The sequence below is a fragment of the Pomacea canaliculata genome, linkage group LG2, assembly GCF_003073045.1.
Source record: "Pomacea canaliculata isolate SZHN2017 linkage group LG2, ASM307304v1, whole genome shotgun sequence".
Classification (NCBI taxonomy): Eukaryota; Metazoa; Mollusca; class Gastropoda; order Architaenioglossa; family Ampullariidae; genus Pomacea; species Pomacea canaliculata.
The window spans coordinates 12290225-12315558 of record NC_037591.1 but is presented as its reverse complement, the minus strand read 5'-3'; the positions used below and the strand labels follow the sequence as shown (position 1 = coordinate 12315558).

The following is a 25334-nucleotide window of genomic DNA, read 5'->3' as shown; positions in this document are numbered from 1 at the left end:
GCGACCGTCCGTGGGCCGTTCTAGGAGCTCGACACACCAGCACGGCCGTTCTCCGGCGTGCTGCGGCGCCAAAAGGCCGTGAAGACCGTGGCGTTGGTCTAGTCGTGCCGTGTCTCGTCTCCGGCCAGTCCTGTGCGACCTTGCAGGCGTACCATTGGTTCCCGTAAGTCAATTCACTGAGACATGATGTACTCACCCGAACCATTGAAAGTGTAGTCGCCTCCATCCAACGTTTTTATGTGAGGGGTACCCCAGGTGAAAGCTGACGAACAGATTGGAAATGATTAGTGTCCCTACTTTAGAACATTGGATAAGTTTCTACTTTTTCCATAGTCTGATTTACTTTGTTGAGTTTGATATATAGTATAAATCGTTTTGGCCAGTTGACATATCAACCCTCAAAATTAGCGCTAAGACTGATTGTATTGTAAATTCAGTAAATAAACTTTAGAAAACAGATTTTATAAGCAATATGGCCGGAATAAATTCTTACAAAAGCTGAAACGGGCATCCTGCGTGGTGCATGTTCGTACATGGTCGAGCTCGTAGTACAGTTTGGCAGTACTCTGGTGAGCGTATGTTGTAGCAGCAAATGTCAAGTTGGGCCCTCCTGTCTTCTCGCTGTAGTCGGCGCGCAGTGACCTAGAAGACAGGGTCAGGAGCTACCTGCCGATGAAGCTGTACCGTTGGATGGACCAGTCCGCCCAGTCCACCCAGTTCCATCCCACCTGTACAGCACTCCTGTGGCCGGAGGTGGGGATGAGACTGGGCGTTAGTGCAAATGTAATCGGACAACGCACGATCCGGGGCTTATTTGGTGCGTGTTTGTTTTGGTGGTTTGTAGTTTCCTCCAGTCTTGGTATGCGTCGGTTGTTTCATGATCATATGTGGTTGTTTAGTATTACGCTTTTAATATAGAATATTAATTTTCTGTTTGCTTCTAAGGATGTCCTCTTTGTCTTTTAGTATTTTGATTAAATTTTTTAATAATTCTGTCTCATGTGGAGTATTTGTTCTACTGTTTTTAGTTATCGAATAATAGTGGTGTTTATGTCATAGTCAAGTTGAGTAGTTGGCGAAAATATAAGCATTTAGCTTTGAGGAGAAGAGATTTCGTTTTGCTGCTTGTTGATTAGTGTCGGATGAAGCAATTGATTGTAAACTATCGTTTGTTATTGCCTTGGAATGGCTATTGTTCTGTGTGTTAATTCGGTTTATTGTTTATATCTTATGTGGCGTTTGTACAAGGGAAATTCTATGGTATGGGGTGGTGCGTGCTTTAGCGCGGTGTAGTAGTTATCATACATCTTTGGACTTATTTTTTTTTCTTTGTGGCTATCATCAACACAACGCTGAGGCCTATATTCGAGTATATATAGGTGAGTTATCTTTATGGCTAAATATTGTTTTTAAATATGTCAGTATTTTATGATAGTTTTGTGCAATTATAGATTTTATTGGGATATATTGTTGACATGTTTTTGTTCCTATAAACAGACGAGCGCATTTCCAAAGCAAGTACTCACTAGGTAAGGCTCATTCAAAGTAACTGGAAGAGATCATACATTAACGGAATAGAAGAGACATGAAAACGCCTTTTATAATAAAAACTCGTCACAAACTTATAGAATGCTAACAATGGAATCATTTATATATTATTTTTTTTATTCCGTATCCTATTTAGTGGATGACATTCGGTATCGAAGACCGTGCCGAGATCATCCGTTTTTGCATTAATTACTTGTGATATTGTCCGTTGGAAGTTAGTTTGTATGACCTAGATCCATTTCCAGATAGAGTTCTCATATGGCGAGGGAACAACTGAGTAGTAGCGGCTTGAAGCCCTTTGGTGGCGCTCTGCGTTCCAGGGCGGTTGCGGGTCGTACAATCCCTGACAGACCCTGGTGTGTGCTGTATTCCTGTCCACCCAGCTGTCGTAGATTCTGCATGGCCGTACGACCTTGCACCCGGACCCCTTTTGTGAATCTATTTGTATTAACTTCATGGTACGGTCAGTATGGCAACACGAGCACATTATCATGATAGTACGTAGGGGGTGGTTGTTGTGGGACTTGACTTAAAGTTAGATGAGAGATGCTATCTCGGGGAATTGTCTCTAATGCAGTTGGGTAGCGTTTGGACTATAGTTTACTTATATTCACTACTTCTTAATTAAGATACGCGCAGAATCGGGACTTACATTTAAAACCTCACTCAGTAGGTGTATTTGCGATACTGTATTATATATTCACAGTTCTAGTCATTTGATACTGTGCTGTGGCGGATAGTATTATGTTTTATCGCTAGAGGACACTGGATGATTTATGCCTATTAGTTCTGGTTGAAGCTAGATGATTAATCTAATACTTTATGCTTTGGTTGAGATATCATGAAAGACAACATGTTTTCATCGATTATTTGTGTAGATGTCTGTCATTATCACATATGTCAATATTGTGACTGACAATCTTGTTTTTTGTACAGTTTTCTTCTTTATTGGGTAATCAACTTAATTCAACAGGGAAGGGAATGGTTAGTACTGAATGCTAAGGAACGCTGTCGTTTTTCGATGGTTTGTAGTTGCATGGTGCGGCCGCGCGTGAAGTCCGAGGTGGCCTCTTAGTTATTGGAATACGTGTGGCCGACAAAATGGCTTTCATCTGGGTGTCTGGTGTTTCCATTTGTTATCACCCCGATGATTAACTTGTTCCATTATTCCCGTGTTGTTCACTTCAGTTTGCCTCTCATTCTTGATAGATAGATTGACGTAGTCCTAAACGTCTCTGTCTGCCATTGTGATATTAATGGGGGTCGGACGTGGTGAAGTTGGCTTGGCTTGCTGCCTGAACGAAAAAGCACATCAACAAAGATGAATAAGAACAGGAACAATAATATTCAGATGAGGAATTGTGGAGTGTGTTACCTGCTTGCTAAGTGAGAGTGATGTGATCACTATGATATTCTCGGTAGATATATCGGACGTGAAGGTGTCTTTGTGTTGTCCGTGCTAAGTAGTTGTCATATACTATGTGAGTTGGCTTGACTGATAATGATTGATTAGTTATTATGTACAACATTAGTGTATGTCTTGGTAATGCGGAATCTCTGCATTTCTATAGGTGGTGGGACGACATATGATAGGCATATCAATGTCAAAACTTGACGAGTCTCTCGCACAGACCGAATGAGCAGAAGGGGGTACAGCTTGATTCTGCATTGATAGCAAGATAGAGGCCACTGGAGCGACTTGAGCTTGGAGGCTGTCGTCACGGAGAGAGGCCAGGTGAAGGCTGCTTGAGTTGTGGTGTACATGCGGTCATGAAGAAGTGAATAGCAGGCAGAAAGTACTTGTTTAAAAGCGACGCATATGACAGGGACACGGTAGTCGTCCTTTGCCATGTCGGTTATGTTTTAAGTTGACCAGAACTGTTAATTTTCTGCTTTGCATATGAGTTCTCAAGATGGCATCGGACTGTCCAGGCCTTGCCTTTTGAGTCCGTTCTGACATTTTTCATACTCTGCCTTCTGCAGGTGTGGACTGTCGCATTTTTTCTGAATTAAATGGACGTCGTTCCGAATGGACGCTATAGACAGGGGATATTAGGATGGGACTGTTGTGATCAGATTGCGTGGTGTATCGATATCGCATGACAGTCACTGTCATATCACAATAATTGGACCGATCTCTACAAGTCGTTTACATTGGCTTCCTAATACAGTAACGCATAGTAACGGCTTTGGTCTTTAACATCTTAACATTGTATTTTCGTTTCGAATATTTTTCATCACGCCCTTTTTGCAAAATTTCTTATTCTTATTTATGTGTTAACTGTCTACAGCGGAGGGCCAATGTTTATATAGCCGCGGTTCCAGTAAATTCGCGAATTCGTCGCCGCGCAAAATGCTTGATCACAACTGTTGACCACTATGGAGCATAGGGTGACAATGGCTATCTCAAAACACTTCCAGACAGCTGTCATGTTGTCATTAACAACAGTCCGTGCTTGACATTCATATCACTATCGGATTTAAGACATTTAAATGCTTGCTTATAACGTTCAAAGAGGTATTTACAGAAATGATCTTTTATAGATCAATAAACAGTAAAATAACTTGCAATGAATCAACGATGAGTGTCATCTTAGAATCAGGCGCCTGTCATTGTATCTCCGTATAACATACCTTACAATGCTACAATAGTTTATTCCGTAGTAAATCCCAAAAATTGACTCGTAGGGGTATTGAGTCAACACTAAACTGCGCGCGGATATATCAAAATGAAAGCAAATTAAGAACATTTCTTGAATGCAGTTTGAAATGAACACGTAACTTAAGAACACAAGACACTCAGGAACAGTAAGAGATTCAGAATTAGATCAAAGCAACTTTTATACTTACTTAAAATGTTTGCTGAAACGTTATTGATCATCCATAGTCTCTAACTATAAAAAATATTCAACAAATGAGCATAAGCATCAAGAGTTTCTTACAGTTGTTTCGCTTGTTCGTTGGAAAACTCCTTGCCACGGCGACGAGAACGAGGCTGGCTGTGTAGTCCTTGTATTGTGAGAATCTCTGACCTCAGCGCTGGCGCTTACCAGGACTGTGTTGTTGTTTGTTTTGGGTCAGACAGTTAAAACATCCGCTAGAACGAAGTTACGTACATGTGTCATAGGTGTTTGAGCCGTTGGTACAGAAGACGAAAGAGAACATTGAAGTATTTGATTAATTGAAGTAAAAGTAGTTAGATCAAGGCGCTTGCGATGAAAGATGAAGAGATAGAATTTGAATGGAGGGGTGAGTTGTCTCTTTATAAATGTGAAAATAGTTCTCATTAGAATATGCGTGTGGCTTGGAGCGTGTTGTTGTGTTTTCGCGTCCTTATTCTGAGGTTGGTTTACTGCAGTCGTGCCAGTGGAAACGCAGAATCTATATCTGTCTTCTTCAGTTCATCTGGTTCTTGGGCTTGTTCCGAAACTTAATCAGTTTTTGTTCCTTATTTTGCAGACACCGGTTCCGTCACGTAATAAGAAACTTATAAAAGTCAGTTTTGCTAAATGGATAATACATTTGTGACTGCTAAACGGTCGCCATCATTTAAAGTATACAACTTGTCAAACACAATTATTTTTTCATCTGTAAACCCTTACAAGCCATATGGCGATGCGATAAATAAATATAAAGCAAACGATAATCTACTCACAAGGCTTTAACTGAAGTGTTGAAAGGAAACCCTGTTTTGTAGAACTGGTGCAACACTGTCCTTTTCTTTTTCGATACTGTCTTCAACCATTGGCCTCCCCATAGTGGATACAGGATCTGTGTTCCACAACATTTACATATCGAATGAGAGCGAGTGAAGTGTTAGAAAGAAGAAGTGAGAGAGCATGACGGTCTGGAGAGTAAACAATTTAATAAACAGAAAGTTGCGGAGCCGAGCTTTTCTTTACAACTGGATATTGTACAGAGGCGCAGATGAGAGAGGAGATAAATAGGAAGCATGAGAAGCACGTCTATTTGAAGAACTACAGCACACACCCGCGAACACATGCTAAAGCACAGAAATAATAAAAGCAATTATCCCCACCGCTACCCCCCCCCCCCACACACACACACAAATAACAAGAATTACTCCGACGTAATCCTTGTAGGTCACACATGCTTCATTCAAAATCAAGTAGTACATACTTACCATAATTGTTCTTTTTGCTCGTCTGTAACAAATAAATGATCGTTGTTGATCGTATCACTTATTTTCTGTCAAATCTCGTGTAAACAATTACAACTACACTATGGATATTCTGTCAATAGTGGCAACATTTCAGTATCTTTAGTTGTATTGTTTACCGACTACACAGAAACTAGTATGTCACGATCTTTTGCACAATAGATGATATTGGTTTGCACTTTGTTTTGAACAAAATGTCAAAATGACTAAAATTCTATAACAACCTGAGTTCATGTTTTTTGTGAGTAAGCAGAAAAAGCCCTGATATATCACGATCCAGTCTGTGTGAAAGTACAACTGTCTGACATTGGTTTCTGTTGTGATGGCTGATGGATCGCTGAGCCGCAAAACCTGAAGTAGTCAATCACATGACATGAGCTTAGTAATTAGTAAAATTTGAAAAAAATCCTCAAAAATGATATCCCCGAAAGTCAACACTTTTACAAGGTGTATAAATGCAGCATATCAGTTTTCACCTATTCCGGATTTTCTAAGCAAGAAAATACTATTGTTATGTATGAATGTTTGCTTACGTGTTCAAAAGCTTGTCTCCGTCATAAACTTTGACCCAGTCCCAAGGACACCCTGTCCACCCTTCCAGCTGAAACGAGGTGAAGGTCAGAGTAACGACTTCGTTTGGCACACCCTTGATCAACCAGGTGCACTCCACGTTGTTAGGGTAGACGTTAGGAAAGTTAGGGCTTGTGACAACCCCTTGTTTCTCTGTCAGCGTTTTCGAAGGGCAAGCTATAAAAAGGTAAAAATATGTAATTAGCATGAAAGAAGTATGTTAATTTTATAAAACAATTAAAGAATCGCTCAGCAAACCCCCAAATCAGGATGATTGAGCCACAACAGTAATGAAACGTACACTACGCGTATATGATTTTAACAAGTTGCATTCAAAGGTGTCCATTGTGAACATCTGATCATGTTATTTCTAGCAATGGTAATACAAAATAACCCATATCTACTTATAAGAAACCAAATACGTTTCACCTACAAGGTGTGCCTATCTTGAAAGTTGCTCTGAAGCCTTTGTTGGTCGAGGATCCGTCGTGACAAACCGTATCCACATGAGCTTTGTGAGGACGTCAAGACAGGCGGTAATCTCCTCCACAGTACGTGATCGAGCAGCGGGAGTTCAAGGCCCCCATCTCGTACCTATAAATACAAATAGTGGTTTGGGCCAGTTCTTGGCAACCATTTGAGTGCGATAAGTTTTCTGTGGTTCTTTTGCAATAGAAATATTTACTTAATATAGCATGTACATAATACAAACCCCTCACCTCCACATAATTCTTTGCTGCAGCTGCCTCTGACGTCGCCAAGACTAAAGTTGGTGAACTCAAGCTCAACACTAGCGCTCCCTCTGTTCAATGAAGTAGTGCATTGTTGCGTCGTGGGTAACTGTTAGATACGATGGCGATTGGATGATTCCTTCTGTAGTTCTGTAATGTCTCCTCACAGACTATGTTTAAAAAAGGGAAATATAGAATGAAACTCATCTTTGAAGCCGCGGGAGCAATATGAGCAGGAAAGAGAATACGATTTCCTGAGATTAAGTGTCGATTATATAAGTGTGTTTGTTCTTTAACTTTGATTTGCCTAGTCTGGAAATAAATCTTGGCAATGCCCATGTGCTGTTTTGTTTTATCTTTAATGCTTTTCTTCATTTGTGTTTGATACATAATCTGTGCGAATATTTTTTGCAAAATTTGTGTCCAATTGATAGCGGCTTTAAACTATCATCACGACGTGAATTAATTTCAAAGCATTCGAAGAATGTCATTCGCAAAGTGAAAATTAATTTGCATAATATATTTCTGATAAGGAGAGTTTTGGCAAAGGAACCCATACTCAGGTTTTTTAAAAGTGGCAAAATAACCCAGCACAATCGTGACAGATAGTTTTAGTCATTGTGGTTAAAATAAAAAAATATGAACATTTACCATATATGTGAAATAAAAACATTTTAAGAAAAGCTGGAACCCAGAATACTAAGATTTCCATAACAATATAGTGTCAGGCGGCAGTGAGTCTGTAGTGAAGGTTCAAGTAGCACAAGCATCCATTTAAAACATCTACCTAAAGAACTAACTGCGAATCATGTCGTACGATCTTGAAGTTTATTTTCTTCCTGGCCCCTACTCAACAGAGAAACTCCTTCAGATGGGATCAAAATACAAACAAGTGTGTTAGTGATAGCAATAAAGTATATCAATGAATCACATTAACGCAATAAATATTATCGTTTCTAAATGTTCGTTAACAATTGCTTCAACTGAATATTTGAAATTAAATTTACAGTGTATTTCGAATTCTTTATAAACGATGTAGTGAAGATTGCAAAAAAAAATCTAACCTGATGTCCAAGATGCTTTGAATCCTCTATACGTCATTTCTCCATCTGGAACGAATCTGACTAACATTGTGTTGCCAGTCGACGTAACTTCCTAGTGAATTGCGTTCACCACACACTCTTCCAGGCGAGGGGAGTACAACGCTGCTCCATCTCGCATCTAAAAATAAAACAAGTACAAGTACTCTCCAGACATAGCACTCATTGTTGTTTAATTCTATTTTCTTTAATGAATTCTCGTATATGGATTTAACAGCAAAAAATATACAATAAATGTAGTTTTTAAATCCACTGACTACACAATATGCAAAAAAAAAAACAAACAGGTCTATCACGTATTTTCATTACCTATTGTTGATTCTGTAGGACTTTTTTTAAAAAAAGGTTAAAAAAAGGAAATCCATAAGCTTCCCAACAAAACTTCATAATCTGCATCTCTCTCTACAGAACAATATACTGTTAAAACTAATTATTTCCTCGGATATTTCAAGTAGAAGATTGCATTATTTCACGTTTTCTTCGAAGATCAATGATGATTATAAAGACTATTTGGCACTCACCTCTAGTGGAGTCAGTTGACACGACATGGTGTCCTGAAGGTGGAAGTCCATAAAGCACAGTCTGACCCTATCTCCCGTATCCCCGGTGATACCACTCGCACACAGCGTTAGCCGGGTAAAGGTCCGGGTATCTACGGGGAATTATTTCCCCGTTGTTCCATTCAGTTGTCCCCCACAGTCTCTAAAAGCTGAATTTTATAAAACCCATTGAAAGAGAAATATTCTTAATATAACTACCACGGTTGGCCAGTATTGCTAAAAAAAATTATGAATTACTAAACAGATAAATTAAGGAGTACTGAGAACCCCTTGTTAAATCCTCAAACCTTACACTAAGATATAAAAGCTAAGACAATATAAAGTCTTTAAAAGTAAGAAAGTAAACACAATAATAGAAATTAAGCCCGGTTCTGTTGTCTTCTGGGTTAATGAAAAAGTAGTAAACAGGTACGGAAAAGTGAAAGTGTGAAAGAAAAAGACGCGGAGCAAGTACAATGAAAATTCTCAAAACAACAAGATCTCCCCCAACTAAATAGTCTGTTGGAGTGGGAGTCGGTGAAAATGTGCCCATGTCCTGTCTGCCAATTTTGTCAAAGGGACATGATAAGGCCTGTGGAGAATATTCATAAAATCACATGTAACGATATTTAAAGAAGTCAAATATTGGAAACCTTTACATTACGTGAGTTGTCAAGGGCAACATTAATTCTCGATAGACAAAAAATAAACAGATAAGACGCAGCAAATCTTAGCTTAGGATAACCTCTCATACAGACCACAAGAGATCAATACTGCCGGGTCAATGCTAAAGTCGATATGTATGTTCGTTGAACCCAGTAGCATGATAGTTATAGTTATATCTGAAGATGAGGGTCAGCTCATTGCTGGTCGACGTGATAGGCTGGGGCGATGAGTACCCACAATATCTGTCAAAAGATGCAATGTGCATATTCTGTACATAATCGATACTATTTACTATTATAGTTCTAAAACACAAACACTATTCTTTAAATGGCATAACAATAAGCCGGGTATCCCTAAAATATCGATGATTAACAGACTGAGTACACTGCGTCAAGGCACACAGACTTAGACACAGGGAATGAAACGTGTTCGTTCTCTCCACATAAAACAAACTTCTGCCAGTAGAACTCCCATAATGAGTATTGAAAAGGGTTCTGGTCTTAAGCGGAGTTATCGCTTCTTTTATTTTGCTTATTTCCTTACTTTTGCTTGTTAAATATTTGCTTCATATAATGAAAACAGAACATGGTATTACCCCATACTCCACACGCACACACAACGTAGATAATGATAAGTCTCCCCTACAAGTAAGAAAATAATTTTAAAGCACAAGGATAGCTATGATACACGCTTCTCAGGTTCTAGGCCCTGTGGACCAAAGTCACAACACAGTGTTTTGTTTCATTCCGAGGATAAAAAGTTTTTTTTTTTGGTCCTTGGAATTGGGTCCGTAGTTTATTTCAATTTCTCAGTCAGTTGTGCGACACGCCGAGGAATTCTTCAACCAGCGAGGGTTACTTCTCCATTTCGTTGCTTTTTTTTTTTTTTGTTCTCCCGAGGAGTAACCTTCCGCCCTCGCCGAGGGTAGTCCACTGGGTACCTTGATACCCGATACTAGGAGATTCCTCACGAATCTTCTGATGTGCACACGACTGTCCACTAGCGTAGTCTCCTACGGCAGTTTGGAGTCAGCAGATGGTCTGAACAGGGAGAAAATCTTGTTACGAGACGATATCTTGATCCACCTCAAAGAGTTTCAGTGCCTCTCGCCAACATCCTGCACGCCTGGGCTGCAGAAATTTCACTTCCTTCCCCTAATTCCTAATTCATCTGTAATAATTCAATACATACTTTTTCCTTCTCGTTCTCTCTACACTCAGCTATCTCGATCTCACGCACCAGTTAACTTTGCCAACTACGTCTTATCGATTCACAGATTTCTTCACACATTAAATCGTTGAAAATGTCAAAAATAAAACATAGAAGTAGAATAAAATGAGTAGCGAATAGGTTTACGAATGTTACCTTGGATAAGCAAGGAATTATTTCTTAAACGCTGACTTGTGAACTTATAAACACACGTCAGCTTCCTTCAATTGTCGTCTGCTTCTTTTATTTCGCGAGAGTGATCTCCCCTTGAGCAATGTTTATTTCTACTTCCACGCTATATAACAGCATGCGCTCGCATACGCACCTAAACTGCATTCCTCGCAGAGTTAGACGCAAAAAAAACAAACCAAAAAACAAAAACGGAAAAATATGAATGCACACTTCCGTGTGGCAAAGTTTTCTAGAATTGTTTTGCTTTAAACCGTTGCCTAACTTGATAAACGCCCTCAATATTTGTCAGGTTAACAACTGCTTTAAGCTCAGAAACAACACGAGGCGTTCATAACGAGAACTGATAGCTGTGAATGGTTGTTTGACAGGGCGGCTACATGCAGTAAGTGTGCACACATTCAAGTAACACTGTTAATGATACACAACTAGATACATTGATGAGAATAATTGTGACAATTTTGTAATTTTCAAGGAAACATTAAAAACTGTAGCTAGCTCGTCCTTTGACTGGAATAAAATACTTGCTGGTGCCAAGAGACACTATAGGCCTGCCAGCTGCTTTCTCAAAAATACTATAAAGTCTGTATATTGTTTTGTATTTACTCTTCGTGAGCGTTAATCGGGAATTCCCAAAGCAACTTTTGTATAAATTATTGTCTGATCAACGGGAACTGAATTATTAAGTGGATATCATTGTATCATTGCATTGCTTTAGCACATTAACTTTTTACAGGATAGATAAGTTCAGTGTTTACAATCCTCCTCAACCATATTAGGTGATATGTTTATTAGTCATGCATTAACATTATTCTAAAAATAATACTTTTTATCAAATCAAATCAGACTTTATTGTCTGTCGAGGAGACCCAATACAGAAATGTTTCTTTTGCTCACAAGGGCAGGCATCCATACTCATACAGACATTTAACACACACAGTTATATTTGTTTATATTTACTTGACAGTCAAAACTCCACTGGTATCTGTATCATCGTCTGTTTACGAAAGAGATTAAAAATACTTACGTTCCAATCAAAACTGATCGTGATGAAATTCTATCATAGACTTCCAAGACACCTCCAGGAAACCACCAACAGTTACTTCCATTTACGTTTGCCAGATAGTCGCCCAAGAAAAATGACTGGAAGCTTAAAGTGATGTTGTTTCCAGGTTCTACCCGTATGGTAGTCGTACAGTTAAGATGTTCAGGAAATGTCCCTGGGTAGTTAGGACTAGTGACAAAACCTTTCTCTCCCATGTACAAGCTTGCGCCGCACCCTGGAATAAAAAATAAAATAATTAAATGTTTGCTTGATAGACTATAATCGATGTCGCCGCAACTGAAACTTCAGCTTGTCGAGGACAGGCAACAATTCTTGACTTCTTTTCTTAAATGGGCATGATGTTATATTCGTTTTATTGGTTTTTAAAGTCAACGATCTTGCGGCAAAAATTAACTGTAGTATAATCCAATCTGTTTCATGCAAAGCGGGGCAATATTACCCTCCATAAACTATTCTCGCCTCTTCCCAGACAATTGCTGGAGAGGTAATGGTGAGATAACTAGTCTAAGGTAGACACGTTTAATGAAATGCTCATGACTGTGTCATTTTCTGACATGATGAGTTAAAATTGTTTCTGTTTGATCTGTCTGTGAACTTTTGATATAAACGTCTAAGTTAATTAGTGTTTACTGTGATATGAACCTGACCGGAAATTTGTATTTCCTGCAATAAACAGAAAAATATTTTTACCAGCCATTGTCTGTATAAAGGAGATGTTGAAGCCACCCTTAGTTATACTGCCGTCCGTGACAAAGCGTAGGGTGGTTGGAAAGTAGGTGGTCAAGCTTTGCGCTGGTCCTCTTCCACAGAACTCTTTAGCGTCCGGAGGTATGAAGTATCCGGAGCTATAAGATGGAACTTGCACTAGCTTAAAATACAGTAGGTAGTTTTGGATCATCATCATCATCATCATCATCATCATCATCATCATCATCATCATCATCATCATCATCATCATCATCATCATCATCATCATCCGAATTTTAATAACAATCAACAAAAGAAGCCCTTAATGTCCCATGAGATCTTTTCCATCGCAAATGCCTGCAGCATATCTATTCCAACGTGACTGCAAACAATGTATCATGATTGTCAATTATTACAACAAGGTGCTTGATGGATCCCTCCTGTAGGCTACGCAAATGATTGAAGTCAACCTGGCAATGAAATCTCAGTTTGCACGTTATGGTATCCGCTGAGAGCTCGTGTCAGACAATGGACCTCAGTTCAGTGCAGAGTTCACCAAGTTCCCCAACGATTGGGGATTTCAGCACACGTTTTGCAGTCTAATGGCCTATCATAGCGTAGTATACAGAACATAAAAACATTTTGAAGAAACCAAAGGCGTCAGGCTAAGGCCTACACATTGCCATCCTACGTAAGTACCCCGCTACCAAACGATGTGTCACCAGCACAAATGCTGTCTCAGAACCAGACTGTCAGATAAAAACGTCTACCTAATACCAAGCATTTCCACAATCGTTGTAATCTTGACAAGATATTGATTGATTGGTTATTGTAAATTTTTATTTGTATGTTTTTTATTTTGTCCTTAAAAAGAAATATGTAATACTAATAGGTTATGATCAGAGTTAAGCTGAATTAATTAAAACTGACATAGCGGAACAATGTCACTCGCGCTGACCTAAGGGAGAAGACATTAAAAATATGGAAGCAAGATTAGAATAAAGAGGCTGACCTACAGTGGTGACCTCAGTGCGCCAAGAGCGACTTGCCCACTCTACAGACCACCAAGGGAGTGGTTAGCTCGAGTGGCATTGCCAATTTTCCTTCGCAGTGCGAAAAACGCACGGGGGCATGCCAGAGTTTGTTCTCGGCATCCGCGGCCATTGACAAAGGGACAAGTGGATACCGTTGGACCTAAGTCCCGCGAACTAACTTGATCCGGCTCGTCAAGATTTCAGTAAATCGATCATTTTTTTCGTTTATTGAAGTAAATAATAACATTAGCGTAAATTTTGAGGGAAACGCAAGTAAAGTCTATAATGGGATAAACAGGACACAAACAAGTATATATCGGGACATGCACACATGCTTCTAGTCGGATGTCCACGACCTATATATCGACGATTTTGGAGAATTATACATGCATGTGACCTTTACTCAAAGCCGAGGGTAGACAATTTCCAGTTTGATGTCGGCTGTAGATACGCGTAGCGTTCTTCGACCATGTCGGATCATACAGTAAGTATGTAACATGTGTGTAAACACTTTGTAAATGTCACGACATGGTATGCGTGTATTATTATTATTATTATTATTATTATTATTATTATTATTATTATTATTATCCATAGCCACAAAGAGAAAATTGTGCATTAGAAAAGAAAGGTTTTGTTACTCTATACTGCCTCTTCTGGAAACTTTATAATTGTAATCATATTTCAGATTCCAAACAGTTTCGTCACCGTGCCTTTCATGGTAATTTTTACGAACCGAACTACCAAAAGGCTGATTATAGTGATTTCAAGGACAGTAGTCTCAGGCAGGCTGGGATTATACACGGTGCAAGAGAATTAGAGAGCATGCTAATTTAAGTAAATAATTTATGTTACAAACATCATAATGGCCCTGAGAGGGTAAAAGTTTCCCACTCCTGGACTAAAGGAGGGACTTATGTAGATGAATGTGAATTTGATAATACTTTATTGATCAGAGACGGCAGTTTGAGGTAGCTCGATATACAAGTACAAAACAATACCAAAAACTATTCATATCCGCCAAACAAACTCATACATTCATGTTTCAGACAGCTACATTCATTTACACACACTAACATTCAGAAGTCGCACGGCCAAAACAACTAAAGACAGCCTCAGTCTGTTGTTCCTTCATACAGATATACAGAATAGGCGGCCTGATGTGAGATGGAAAAATAAAACCATATAATTGCTGTTGTAACCGTGTTGTCCGCTGACTGCGCACATGAATGAAAGAAATCCCCTGTGGACAGGGTGCGCACGTGCGAAGCGGCTCAAGGGTGAAAGATTGATGTAAGGCGAACTACCAGTAGAAGTTATCTACCTTTAAAACACCATCAGAAGGGTTTGACTTGTTGTCAACGAGGATATCTATGAGCTATCAACTGATCAAGTGGAGTGCTTCAGAATTTGCCATGAAACACCATGAAGTTTGCATTAGTCGATGGAGTGATCGAAGCGAAATAAATTCATATGTAACGCATGTATCGTGACATTGTAATGACATAGAAGTTAAAGTTTAAGTAATTATTACATAAATTTTATGAAGATTCAGCCTACTTGTCTTACCTCCAAATAATCGTATATGCAGGATCCTTTGGAATCAGGCTCTTGTAGGTCAAAGCTGTTGAAAGTGAAGGAAGTGAAGTAGCCAGCTTGGTAATTAGGTGTCTGTATGACATACGAACAGTTCAAATTGTTCGGGTACCCGGTAGGAAACCTTGGTGACTTAATCCAGCCGTTTGAAGTCTGCAGTATCATGTTACATGCTGGAATTATAAAAGGTGTCCACGAGTATTGTATCATATACTGACATGATAGCACAGCAACTATACTGAAGGCATGACACAGTTATATGAAAAGAGTTAAAATTTCACGAAATGTGTGCACCCTGTTCAAACTCTCCCTAATCTTTGGTCCTTCAATTTCTCTGCAAATTATAATATATATATATATGTGTATCAGCTGATATAATTAATAATAATAGAGTACTAAATGAGCAATAATTTCTAACTCAACTATCGCTATGTGAGATTTATTTTAAAATATGACGCCTTAGTAAAAAAATCAAATTTATAAAAACAATTAGAAACAAGTACAGTGGAACCTCGGTTAACGAACTTAATCCGTTCTGGAAAGCTGTTCGTTATCCGAAATGTTCGTTATCCGAAACAATTTTTTCCATAAGAAATAAAGGAAATAGATTTAATTGGTTCCCAGCCCCTGTTGACTCGCCAATATTTGAAAGTTACAGGCTATATAGGTAGGTTTTAATGAGAACAGTTATAATGAAATATAAATGGAATTAAATATACATAAAAAAAACATTAACGAAAGCATTTAAACATCAGAAAACTCGCCGTTTTGACGGCGTGGGTGGATGGAGGTGTGGGGAGGAAGGGGTGGAATTACTGATTCCACCTCCATGAGCACGTGACATTGTAAAATCGGGGGTAACCTTTTTCTGTAGCTTTGAGGTTAAAGGAAAAAAACTTGTCCAGTGTCTGTTCCTTCTGCCTTTTTTGTGAAACTCTTCGGTAATATGACAACTCATATCCGACAGACGCATGCCACCTTCATACTTTGAAATCATTTCCTTTTTCAATTCATTTGTTGGCCGCTTCCTTGTCATTACCTCAATACTATTAATTGCTCTTAATCTTCTCTGAAGCCATGATTGAGGATTATCTTATTAAAATAAAGCACAAAAATCCCTAAATAAGAAGAATGCGCACAGGTAAGGAACGACTGATCGTAACTTTGTCTCGAGCGCGAATGATGACATGCTGGTCGGTCACGTGTGGTTCACGTGGCTGTTCGTTATCCGAAATTTTGTTCGCTATCCGAGACAAATTTTTAACGAAATTTTTGTTCGTTAACCGGAAAATTCGCTATCCGAGGCGTTCGCTAACCGAGGTTCCACTGTATACCACAAACAGGTATTAGGTAAGTTTCAAAGAATAAAAATAAAAAAGCATTTATTCATTCTTTTAATATTTCTTGAGAAGTTATTTCGTGTTGTAATCCTCAATGCTACCAAATGTTGAGTAGCGTTTTTTTTAAAAACCTTTCTAACAAAATTATTTGCCTGCAATGATTAATAATGTATTGAAAATATTAATCAGGAACGGTGTTCGACTACCCTTAGCGGTATAAAATATGTTAATGATCAAAAATATGAATGTAATTGTAATGAATAACAGGTCTGATAAAAAAGTTACACTGGGCTATGTACACTGATCATACGTAACTCTACATTTTGTAAAACTTATTAATTAAAACTGCATAATAAGAAGTAAATGTATCGATTTTACGAAATAATAGACTAATAATGTAACAAGCAAACAATCCGATTTTATTCTCAGGATCAGCAAAGAAAGTGCCCCAACCGCATCTTTATTGTGAAGATTAGAATGTAGGCAAATTAAGCCTATTAGTGACCTACACAAAGTCACAGACTGACCTCTCTGTTGACAGGCCAGAACTTAAATGTTTGCATCTTTTAAAAGATAATTCAAAATGTGTCAGTAAATGTTACCTTTTCTCCACGACGCATTGAACCCTCGTCCATTATTCTCCCAGTCAGAGACAAATCATTCGTCAAACTGTTGTTTGTAGAATATATCGGAGGTCCACTGTAGTAGCCAAATATGTTCACATACTCGGCTAGTACGGGCCCTGTCTGTAGCCAAATGGGATATTCCCTGAATAGACGTAAAGAAAAATGAAAAACAATATAAATAATTCATTATTAATTTAATTTTTTTTTTTAGTGCTGAAGTGAGAGGTCTACCAAAATCACGATGACGACTTGGAGTTCAGTTTCGACACCTTTAACAGCAATGATCCTAAATATCATCATTGGAAATTGCAACGGCAACTACTGACTGTTGTGTAGATGAATTGTGTCGTGCTGCTGTGTGTAAGCGCCAACAACGGATTAATAATTTTATTAAAGAGTACATAAAAGCTTAAATATATTGGCGTTAAGTGGCAACGATAGCTCATAGAGAGATAGATAAATATAGGATAAATATAATATTGCCAGATATGTTTAAGATTCATGTAAATATCGCAGTTTCAATATAACATATACAACTAAGAGGTTTGTTCTCCTAGCGCATAGATTTCCGCTTGTCGATTGAGTAACGGATGTCAACGTCCTGATATATCTCTAATCATATTTGTCCAGTCTTCCTTCTCCTCTAACTCTGCCAGATGCTGACTCGCCCGCCGTGTTATATGTTACGTGTTGGATCGTAGTGAACGACACTGGTTACACCCTTGGTCCACTGGTGAAAGGTCCCGCACAATCCCTCAAATGTTGAGATATTTAGTCCTCTTTAAATTTTCTAATGTGTTTTAATTTTGACTATTTATGTCTATATACTTACAGAGTAGATTGACAGTTGCTCTTTTTGCTATGGGTATCTGCTGATCGTCTGTGTAGCAGGAAAACATAGTGGACTAATTTTTAGTCCACATTGTTCTTTGCCATAAGGTCGGTATGTGAAAACTATAAACAATCAATCTTTGGAAAGATTTCTTACTGGCAGAGTTATTAAGACTTGTAATGAGCTGTAAAAGAAGCATAAGTGAAGCCAACTTCTTCGTCGAGTGTCAGCACAACCACAAGGCGCCGGGTCTTAGATGTAATCAGGAACAGCGGATCATAACTGCAGGCTCTGCAGTTCGAACATTAATTGCTTTTGTTAAATATGCACAATTAATTGTGTGCGAGCACACACACAAACACTAACACTAACACATTATTTTTGTATAGCGAATACATGTAGTGATTTGCATTCTTTATTTTGCTAATAAAACTGATATAACCTTTCTTAACAAAACATTAATTTATTAAAAGAAATGAAATAAGCCTTAGGAATAATTGTTTCCATTCCACCTGAAATATTTAAGTCTAGAGATATGAATATTGAAAGTGTTCATAAACTCGTACCGAACAAGTAAACGGTCTTCCATTTGTGATCCATCGTAAATTTCTAGATAACTGCGGGCAGAGTCATTACATCGGAGTATTGCAAATTGGATGTAAAACTCTGTAACTTCGAGCTGAATGACTTCGCCCTCTTGAGCTTCAATAGTCCAGGCGCAGATTCCGTTCCTGTGGTATCCGTTGATGTTTGAAAGTCCATTTGTGTATAGATCGATGACGCCTTCCACAGAACTGTTATATGTCGCTGAACCACACGTGGCTGTGAAAGGAAATAAAATTAATTATATATATGCGCACTATTTAGGTCCACTAATGTGTTTTCATTTTCGCATTTATTAGGTAAAATTTAACTTTACAGCTGGTGCAGAGAAAGGCTTCAAACAATAAATATGATGTAGAGAACATTAGTTTGCAAAGTGTGACTGGAGCTTCTTTCCTTCATACTTCTGCAAACAAAACCGTGTACCATTCACACTGTGTAGAACTGTAGCTGATGTCTTCCGGTGGTATTTAAAGACGATTTTTGCAGCAAACAGTTAGCTTGATCATAGCTATCAGCAGGTCACACAAAATGTGAATAGCTTCATAGTTACAACACAAACATATGTATCCAAAAGGAAATAGCAATTGATCTCTGTAGTTCTTTGTAAGAAATACATACAGTTCTGTGTGCGGTTGTAAGCCATGAAAGCCACTGACACATAAAAATAAGAAGCTCCATTGGCAATGTACTCAATCAGTATGATGTTGGATGCCTCATCGATAGCAATCTCGTTGTATCTGGATTTACTTCAACAAGACAAATAAAATGTTTAACAGATTGTTTATTAAATAAATGGCTTTCTAAATATAATTTAAGGAAATTCGCTGGCAATAATTTCAGATTTTCATTTTGGTAAAATGTCTATGTCGTCCCTCAAAATCTGCGTAATGTATCAGGCTGTCATAATACAGCCCTGACCATATTTCTTAATCAAATAATTAATTATTTCTCTGTATTTTAAAATATTCCTTGACGACTTAGATTTAGCAATGACTTGAATAAGAGCCGTTCTCGGTATAAACGATAAACTAGTCTGTTCAGTTACTTTCAGGTTTGTCATTTCGGAGTTATTTTCGCTTTGTTGATCAATTACTCAGACTACAAGAACATAGTGTTAAGTGGCAGTTCTTGTAAGTTACATCTTATTACTTCATAAATGTTTCTATGTAGTCTTCGGTGAGCATGAACCTATTAAGACATCAACTCTTCTTTCTAAACACGGAAACTCTAATTGCAACTCACACTGTGATCAAAGAACTGTTATCTTTGGTTCTTCCTCTGTACATTTTAAATTGTTGATTTACGTTTATTTCATTGTAGCTGATGTAACCAATCATCAGGATGGACAGTCCCTGGTCTGCAGTTAGTGTCCATTCACATCTTCCTTGCACTGGCTCGTACTGTTCATAGTTCATTTGAAATGGACTATTCTCTTGCAGACGTATGTCTGTACTTCCACATTCTGGAAAATCAGAGTAAATGATGATGATGATGAAGAAGAGGAGGAGGAGGAGGATGTGCACTAATATAGAGGTCTGTCCCAGCCCTATGGGTATTCTCGTAGCGATTTACTCCTGTTAATGGTAATAATATATCAACGCTACAAAACTATTCTAGTCATAGAATAGATCATATAGGTGCGAGCCATTCTTTTCTTGTTTATAGTTGTGCAGATTGCTTCTTTGAAAAACTATAGTAAGTTCAGGAACCATAGAAACGGAAGCAGCTCAAAAACCCTTGATATAATTCTGTTGACAGAAAGTTGCAGATCCATCTAACTTATTAACTCTTTCCGTCTACGGCGGCGAAAATTCCTGCACTCAAAGCATAATCCTGACGCCAGAGTAAAAGCTACAAAGCCTGAAATTTCCAGGACACTTTTGACTCGGTTCCAGGATGACACCGATAAATTTAATCACAGGTTAGTAACAAGATAAGACCTGAATTCATCTCTTAGAATTTTTATCAAAGATGGCACATGGGGGAGGACCAAACAGAGACCAATGCTTACGTGTTCTAAAGAATCCTGTCTTGTGGATGTGTGGTTGCCGCTTACCAAACTTAGCCCAACGACAGTACATGATGAGTTACATTGAAACAAATGCAAATATTGTGTGTGTCGCGCCTCAGTAAAAAAAACGACCGCGCACCCTCTCCTCCTACTACAGATGAGGGGAAAATAACGAACAGTGCCCTTTACAACTGCAGACCCGAACTCCCTTAAAGACGATCTGGTCATGGAAAATGAACTCAAAGACCAGTGAGGAGGTTGATAAAGTCATCAATGGTAGAGAATGGGAAGTCTCCAATGGTCGGAAACGTCCCAGCACTGGTTGCTCAAGTGTGGTGGGGAAGAAACAGTAAAGGTAATTACTGATCTGTGTCGCAACATTTAGGAGACCATAAAGTGGCAGACAGAATAGACACAATCGCTGGTCACATCCCTGTCGAAAAAGACGTGACCGAGGAAGTTGCAGAACTACAGCACAATGCTAAGGGAAGTGCAGAATCGGCTCACACAAATGAGGTGAAGGAGCAATGTGGATTCCGGGCAGACAGAAGCGCTGCTGACAAAATATTCTACAGCCGCATTCAGATTGAAAAAAAAGCAACTTCAGTATAGTGAAGCTCTGTTCCCTAACTTATCTGACTTCAAGAAGGCTTTTGACACGAGTCTGGCACGCGGGGCTGTGGCACGTGATCGAAAAGTCAAAATACGTCTGTTCTTGGAGCTCTGTTATAAACTTCCTTATGTCAGTGGATGCCGTCAATATGCATTGGTATTCAATATTTAACTGGAAAGAATAATGTCCTATATGATATACTATATGAACACCACACCTGTGTGCCCATAGGAGAAATACCGTTAAGCATCCTTCGCTTTCCTGATGACACCGATCTGATGTCAGGCAGTAATTATGAGTTGCGGGATGTTACAGATAGACTTGTAATCAGTTTAGTGGACATCAGTGCACACAAGAGGTGAAAACCTTTTGATAAGAAAAGGAGATATTTATCTGAATGGAGTGCAACTTGAAAAGGTACAGAATTTAAGTACCCGTGGGCGACGCTCGGAAAGGCAGTTGCTGGCGGATTTTAGTCATAGAATCACAACAGCAACGTCAGCAATAGTGAAGCTGAAACAGGTGTGGGGCAGTAGGAGTATAAGCTTTGCAACTCAACCGCTGCTTACCAAGCGACTGGTCACAGTCAAGGAGAGAATATAAATAGTTTATTTTATTAGACATTTAGCCCGTTGAAAAAGATTGATATGGAACTTATTATAGGGAAAATATAAACTACGAAATAGATGAAGAATATTTTTAGCGTAGAAGAATATTTATCTCCTCTGTGGTTAGACACACAAACTTGTAAAGGTCACACATTATTAACATTTTGTTGACATCAGCATGAGTAGTTTAAAGTTATCAGATATACTGTAATACTATAACGAAATGAAACTTTTTCGTAGGTCAATCAGACACCGACAGTATAATAAAAAAGGAAAGTCATCTTCTTCATCGAAATGACACATTGGGCACGTCTTATATTATTGTCGGAATTTCTTAAGGCATGTGAAACAAATCCAAGTCTCATCAGTGCATTTCTAGCTAATGTAGTATGATCTAACTTAAAACTGTCCTTGTGTTCCCCATATTGTCAGATGACTTCCTAGCTACGCCATAATCGAGCATTAATAATGTTGATAAAGTACACCAACATCTCAAGGAGCCAAGTAGCACTGTTAATGCGAGACCTATGTAAACAATATTTTCTAATAGTCATTGAGTCTTGCTGAACAGACAGCATGCATTTTAAAGTGGTGCCCAGACCCTACTGGTGTTCTTACACCCCTGGGTCCCTAGTCACAAAGCAGTGTCAAAGATATCCTGAGGTAGAGAAACACAAAGTAGTGTCCGCAGGTTGTAGCAATCACAGTATAACTATGAAAACAAAACGTTTTGCTATGTTCCATGCGGAAACGACTTACTTTCTCTTTATAACTATAATCCCTGGTCACTAAACAGTTTGTCTTTAATAAAGAGAGGGTTTTGCTGTCTTGGGTTCAACTCTCGTCTCGGGCAACTGTTTTGTTTTTGTTTTTGTTTTTTTGTTTTTTGACATGAGGCATTTGCCTGAAGGCCTGGCTGCTTTACCGTGATATAACTTCAGTTGCTGGCTCTAAAAACTCTAATTCCCCTTCCTCCTCACTGACTTACAAAGCTCCCTGTACACTAATGTTCACTTACTTGCTACTTTGCTCACACGAGCCTGGAACCCAAAGCCTGCGGAGGCGTTTATGCTGGAGACAAAGCGAAGTGTGTAGATGTCTCTCAGTTCAGGAGGTGTCGAGTTGTAGCAATACCTTTGATACTGCGAATTGTTGTACACCTGAAATTAATTTCAGTAAAACCTTTAAACAAGTACTGGCATACGACTGTATACGCAAAGGATATGTCCTCAAACATAAAATCTGTTCAGGTATGATTTTAGGTGTCTGAAGATTTTTTTATTTGTTACGTGCTTAAAATAGAACACGAAACAAATCAAAACAAAACCAAACAAAAATACGGACACATACAAGGAGAGAGGTCACACACACACACACATTCACGTGCACACAACAGACATTCACGAACATATTCATGTATACATACAACACGCACCTACACAATATCTTATGAGCGTAAAACGCACTCAGGAACAAACAAGAATAAGCTGTCTTTTAAACTTGCAACTACAGTACAGAATATACTATTGTGACACAATTTATGCTGAATAGCAGATATCAGGTTTCTTTTGAGAAAACTGTTTCGTTGCCATTTTGACTTTCTCATCCTTGATCGAACTTATAAAAGGGAAACAATTGAACAGATGATTGAAAAATTATTTCCAGTTGGTCTCTAATTATCACAAGAGCCTGTCAATGTAATGCAGTTGTCCAGGGGAGACGTACCTGGATGTAATCACTGTCACATGATGTGTTCGGCAGGTGAAAGTAGGTGAAATTGATTTGCCAGGTGCTATAAGGACTCCAGGAATAGAAGGTGTACGAACAGTTCTGGTCCCCGTAGTATTCATTTGGAAATCCTGGCGACTCGATGGTCCCATTATAGCGTGATGATATTACTGTGTCGCACACTAAGTGCAGTTACAAGAAAATCAAATCATTTATTAGTGTAGATCAATCATGGGGAATCTGGCACTTTGTTTTGTTTTGTTTTGTTTTGTTTTGTTTTGTTGTAATGTTGAGATCACCTCAGAAATCATCTCTTTTAATTGGAAGCTTGAATATTTGGTTAACATAATCAACTGTCAATAATAAATTCATTTAAAATCTAAACAAAAATATAATTAATCAAATACCATCAACTAACACTAACTTTAAAATACATTTTGATATCAACAATACAACAAATTTAATGGAGCTGTTTTTCTTACTTAAATTTTAATATTTTGAAGTATGCTGTCAGATTTTCAGCGATCAAAGGACATGCCCTGAACAGTATATCGTTTTTCTCTGTTGTTTAGCAGCTCATTTTTGTTCCTTTTTAAGTGAAAAAATTCTATCCCGTAGACCGTAGGGGTCTAATGTCTTTGTCCACTCACAAAGGCAACAGATATAAGTTCGTGTGATAAGGAATGGAAGTTAACAACATAAATATAACTTTACACTTCATCCTGTTGCTGACTACAGAATAGGAAGAACACATGTCAACAAAGCACCACTTACTCTGGCTTGTGGACCTTGATACTATAGTCAGGTGAAGAAAGAAGAGGAACCAAAGGTTAGCCATTGGCTTCGCCATCCCTCCACCTAGTCATTAAAAAACAGAATAAGAAATGAGATATCTTCCATGTTTACCCGGGTTTTTCATCGGTGGAGTTTTGTTGCTTACTCTTCCAATTGGGAGCGTCTGATATGTTTCTTAATTGGACTCAGTCTTATTCATGAACCGCTGAGAGGTAGCCAAGTTTTGCCCAATAATAGGACAACAAAATGTCTTGTAAACATTTGCACGCAAGTAACTCCTGCTCGCTGTTACAGATTCGTCGTACTTTCATCGAAGTACTACTAATACTAGCATTTGTAAAGCGTATTTCTCCGTGTAGGTGCAAACTTAAAGCGCTGCACACGAACAGACATCAGACAATACATAAATTACAAGCCTCAGCAATAGGATGCCATCATGACAAACTAAGTGCACAAGTGCATGCACAGACACCATTATACTACACGAGGTAGCATACAATACATAACAACTATTATCAGTACAACAGTCTCTCACCCGCCAGAGGTCCCGTGATTTTCACGTAAAACCTTGTAACTTGTACAATGTGTGTAGAAATGTCGCCTCAATGTAAAGTCACTTTTGTGGGGAGTGCGATCACCTGTCTGGAGAGTACGATGTCTGGTAGAAGTGAGCTGTATTATCTAGTTTTTGTGTTAGGACTTGCAGTGACGTCCAATCAGTTCACATTTCACGGAGGCCTGACTGTAAATAGTACAGGTTATGCTATTGGTTACAGAAATGTTTTTCCTGCTTGCATACACCCACCTCCCACTCACCCTACCTTTATTACTTTCACGGAAAAAGAACTTTCGTCCTCAGGAATCGGTGTCCCAGTATCGTCCCTGGCATGCTGCCAGACACTCGAATTGCAATCTTGTTCACCCTACTCCGATCTCTGCAAGACCTTCTAAGTAATTGGATGCCAGTCCTTGACACGCCATGCCAGTTCTATTTGAATATTTTAATAGGACTGGGGTTACCCTCCCACAGGCTTTTCAATAAACATTTTAAAGCATATTA

General features: G+C 38.6%; 1 protein-coding gene across 1 annotated transcript in view; it reads right to left on the bottom strand.

The window, feature by feature from the left end:
* Positions 1 to 25042, bottom strand: part of LOC112557061 (cubilin-like) — an 87338-nt gene extending 62296 nt beyond the window's left edge. The window contains exons 1-3 of the mRNA XM_025226686.1: positions 24810 to 25042; positions 24254 to 24337; positions 23477 to 23661 (exon numbers count right to left, since the gene is read on the bottom strand). Of these exons, the coding sequence (XP_025082471.1) occupies positions 23477 to 23661; positions 24254 to 24329 (261 nt within the window). The 5' untranslated portion in view covers positions 24330 to 24337; positions 24810 to 25042. The remainder of the gene's footprint in view (positions 1 to 23476; positions 23662 to 24253; positions 24338 to 24809) is intronic.
* Between the last annotated feature and the right edge of the window lie 292 nt (positions 25043 to 25334).